Source organism: Phaseolus vulgaris, chromosome 3, assembly GCF_051622355.1.
Source record: "Phaseolus vulgaris cultivar YP4 chromosome 3, ASM5162235v1, whole genome shotgun sequence".
NCBI classification, from domain to species: domain Eukaryota; kingdom Viridiplantae; phylum Streptophyta; class Magnoliopsida; order Fabales; family Fabaceae; genus Phaseolus; species Phaseolus vulgaris.
The window spans coordinates 37216735-37220303 of NC_143500.1; the positions used below are offsets into that span (position 1 = coordinate 37216735).

Below are 3569 nucleotides of genomic sequence, written 5' to 3' on the forward strand. Positions count from 1 at the left end.
AAGTCTACGGTAAATGAACACTTCTTTCAACCTTATCCATCTCTGAAAATTTTTTATTATGTCATATTTCCCAAACTACCCAAAAAATTTATGAAGAAAAAAATTATGTAGTTACATGATGATTGTTGTGGCTTACGAACCTTACCATGGACATAATTTGCCATCTACTTTGAAGAAAAACTGAGGAGCACTCTCGATACTGTTTGGACGATCTTGTCTTTGCACGAGGAGACGTTGTTGTTGGAGAGGCTGGAAGGGATCTACACGTTTGGGCAACCATTACCATTTATATTTGGTTTAGGGTATGTTTGATTTTTTGTACTTCTAATTTGTTAGATTTTATCTTTATTTCTTAACTTGCTAGATGAATATATGTCATTATGTACTTCATATAAGTTGTATGTTTTTAATTTTTACAAATTAGATTTCTAGTTATCAATGTGTTCGTGGCATATTAAATTTTTTTTCTTCTCAATTATAGATTTGCAATATTTAAAAGTTTAACTTTTACGAGCTTAAATAATTATATTGTTTCAATAATATAGGATTTTTCTTTCATATATTTTGGGTTCTCTTAAATGTTTTAATTATTTAATTTCAGTCCTTGAAATTTATTTTTTACTTTGATCTCTACAATTTGCTGTTAAATTTATCGAACAAACCTAAGAGCACGAATCATAGTATGAAACAAAAATAATTAATATAATGGAAAATGAAAAAGGTATTAAAAAAATAAAACCAAAACACTACTCTAAAAAGTTTTGTTCAGTTCTTTGTCGATCTTCTTATTCATGAAATTGATACTTTTTTTCTTCCTATTTTTCTTCACTGTTATATTGTTTATTTTTTCACATTTCTTTAACTGGAAAAAGAGAGCAAGAACATCATATAGGCAGGGAAAACTCAAGCAAAAGAGAAGGAAGATACACCAACCTAAAACCTTTTTTTTTATGACAACAAATTTTACAAACTCTTCTTCAGAAGTTTCATCATATAAATTTTGCTTCATGTTTTCCAGATTACAATGAAGAAAAAGAAAGTTTCCAGAACACAAAGTAGCCCTTGAAAGATAACAATAACAAATATGATCACGTGCTCTTCAAACGCAGGAACCACTTTGGGGAGTACATCCTGAACACTTTGTATGCTGAGATAGTGGAGACTAGAGCCATTAAGATGGACGCTACATAGCCACACAATAAGGCTCCTCCTATTTGGATGCAGAATCTGCTGAATTTGTCACATACCTTCATCCACTGTAAGGCTTCTGACCCGGTCACTGCCATCATCGATGCTGCAACTGATGCAGTGTTTGTACCAAGTGTAATGTACACAGCAATCTGTTCACAAATTTTAACACAAACTCATATTTGTCAAATGACTAAAGATTCAATTTCGCTCATATTTGTCATATTTGGTACATGGTTAGATTCTGAGGGTCACATGGTTACCCTGTAACATCTTAACTGTGCCTTGTAGCTAGGCTAGGACTTTTCCTTGAATAAACATGACAGCACCTCTAATTGGGAAACAGACAACCCTATCATCATCACCCAAATGAATCCCGAGAGTGTGCAATCTGTTTTCAACTTGAACTAGCTACCTAATTGGGGAAAAAATAGTACACTCAACTTCTGTTGTAGTGAACAATTTGAAGATTCCGAATCAGCTTTTGTTAACTTATTCCCTTCTACAGTTATATGTTGATCAAAGGATGCAAATACAAAACCCTTTCAATGAAAAAAACACATAGATAGCCAAGAAAAGAATAGTGAATTTACCTGATCCAAGAATAGAGAAATCCAAGCCATGCACATATATGAGCCTTTGAAGTTTCCTCTAGAGCAAGTTGAGTGTTTGCATAATTGAAGCAGGTTATAACCCGCAGCCGCAGATGTAACATAGACGGAGATCCTAAAGAGAGATAAAATTCATGGCTCTAATTTGGAGAATATTAAGCCACAGGAATGGGAGAATATACATAGAGGAAGAAGAGGGTCTTACTTGAGAGCGTGCAAGTCATTGTAGGTAGCCTTCTTCTGAATACCCAAGAGGACAACCTTGGTTTGAGTATCAAAAGCAACCAAGCATGCACTTAACACCAAAACCAGTATTGCTGAGAACCTTAGATAGACTTCCCCTCTCGCCATTCCCAACTTCATTTTGTGGATCAAATGAATCGATTGTGTCTTGTGTTTTAGCTTATTTATTGCATTGTAGCCTATGGCCGTACTATTACGTTTTTCAAAATGGTTGACCTCACAATTCTGGCTCACAACTATACACGAGTGTGGTCTGTATCAACCCGATCAACAGTTACCTAACTTTTATTATTATCCATCTTATCCAACTAGATTAGTTGGTGGATCGCTATCTTTTTGTGTACTTATTGTGACCCAAATAAGTGGTTTTTAAAACTACTGCAACGTTACACATGCAGTTGTATGGATGGTTTTAAGGTTTTCTGTGTGCCCATAGAGACCCAAAAGTTTGAAGTTTTTGTAACCAACAATGTAAAGTGGGCTGAATTAATTTTAACCATTTTTTTCTTCTTTTGGGGATAAATAGTTACCGGAAAATGATGTTTATTTTTTCATAAACTAGTTTTCAACATGCACACGTTTTATCATAAGCATATATATGGGACGAAACTATACAAAACTGGTATTTATTTCATTAAATTATATGCCCAAACTACCTCGCTAGCCTGGTTTGTTACCACGCAGTGATCCAACCAATTTTCACTGATTTCGTAAATATAGACATTTGTTGTCTCATTAAACTCTCTGTATTAATGTGGTGCGTGACGTGACGAATTTACGGAAAACGGAAAAGAAAGTGACCTAAGATTGCCACTTGGGTGTGGGACACGTGTAACTAATTAAAGTAGTTAGTTATAAATGGACTGAATCTGTTCTCACAACCACACCGAGGTCCATGCTTTTCTTATTTTCAATTTATTCACAAATTTTACTTTTTCTTTCTTGAAACTTGTTTTTGAATTGGATTCATATTTTAACACTCCACTCAAACGTGTTCAAAATTTAACACGTTAAATAGGTTGCAGGATGATGAATTAACCAAAATCCACTCATCCCTTCAATTCAAAAGTACGATTAATGAAAAAGTGCAGTAAAAAATGCCACGTTCTTTGCTAATAAGGTCTGTAAATGGGTTTTTTAACCAATATAGAGCAGTTTTTATTCGAAATTACTAAAGTGGGTGTTCTTTTAAAAAATAAAATTATGGATTTTGGTAAACCCGACGATTTCACGAAGAAGAAGTCATTCAATGAGCTTTATAATATTACAACAACTTCAATTTATTTTGGTTTTTTCGAAAGCTGTCACTTGAAAGTATGATTCACTTTTATAGGTTTTTTAAGTATTAGAGGAGAATTACACGAAAATCTAGAAGATTTATATGTAGGTTAAGCCTCCATGAAAAATTTGACTCTATCGCTTTGTACAAAATATTATTTACGTATATTCAATAATATTTAATACTTAATTTAAAATGTTTACGACAAATTTATTTCAATTATATTTCTCTTTTTAACAAAAAAATAT

At 33.1% G+C, this 3569-nt stretch overlaps 1 protein-coding gene across 1 annotated transcript; it reads right to left on the bottom strand.

Moving 5' to 3' along the window:
* Positions 1 to 924: 924 nt before the first annotated feature.
* LOC137807348 (CASP-like protein 2C1) lies at positions 925 to 2473 on the bottom strand. The gene is made up of 3 exons (XM_068607954.1): positions 2005 to 2473; positions 1782 to 1914; positions 925 to 1340 (listed from the first exon to the last, which is right to left on the bottom strand). The coding sequence occupies exons 1-3, from the start codon at positions 2160 to 2162 to the stop codon at positions 1089 to 1091; spliced, it is 543 nt and encodes a 180-aa protein (XP_068464055.1). The 5' UTR covers positions 2163 to 2473; the 3' UTR covers positions 925 to 1088.
* Between the last annotated feature and the right edge of the window lie 1096 nt (positions 2474 to 3569).

Coding starts and splice junctions, on each gene's coding strand:
- LOC137807348 (XM_068607954.1), bottom strand. CDS start 2,162: ATGAAGTTGGGAATGGCGAGAGGGGAAGTCTATCTAAGGTTCTCAGCA. Junction 1,915..2,004: donor AATGACTTGCACGCTCTCAA/GTAAGACCCTCT, acceptor ATCTCTCTTTAG/GATCTCCGTCTATGTTACAT. Junction 1,341..1,781: donor TTTCTCTATTCTTGGATCAG/GTAAATTCACTA, acceptor ATTTGTGAACAG/ATTGCTGTGTACATTACACT.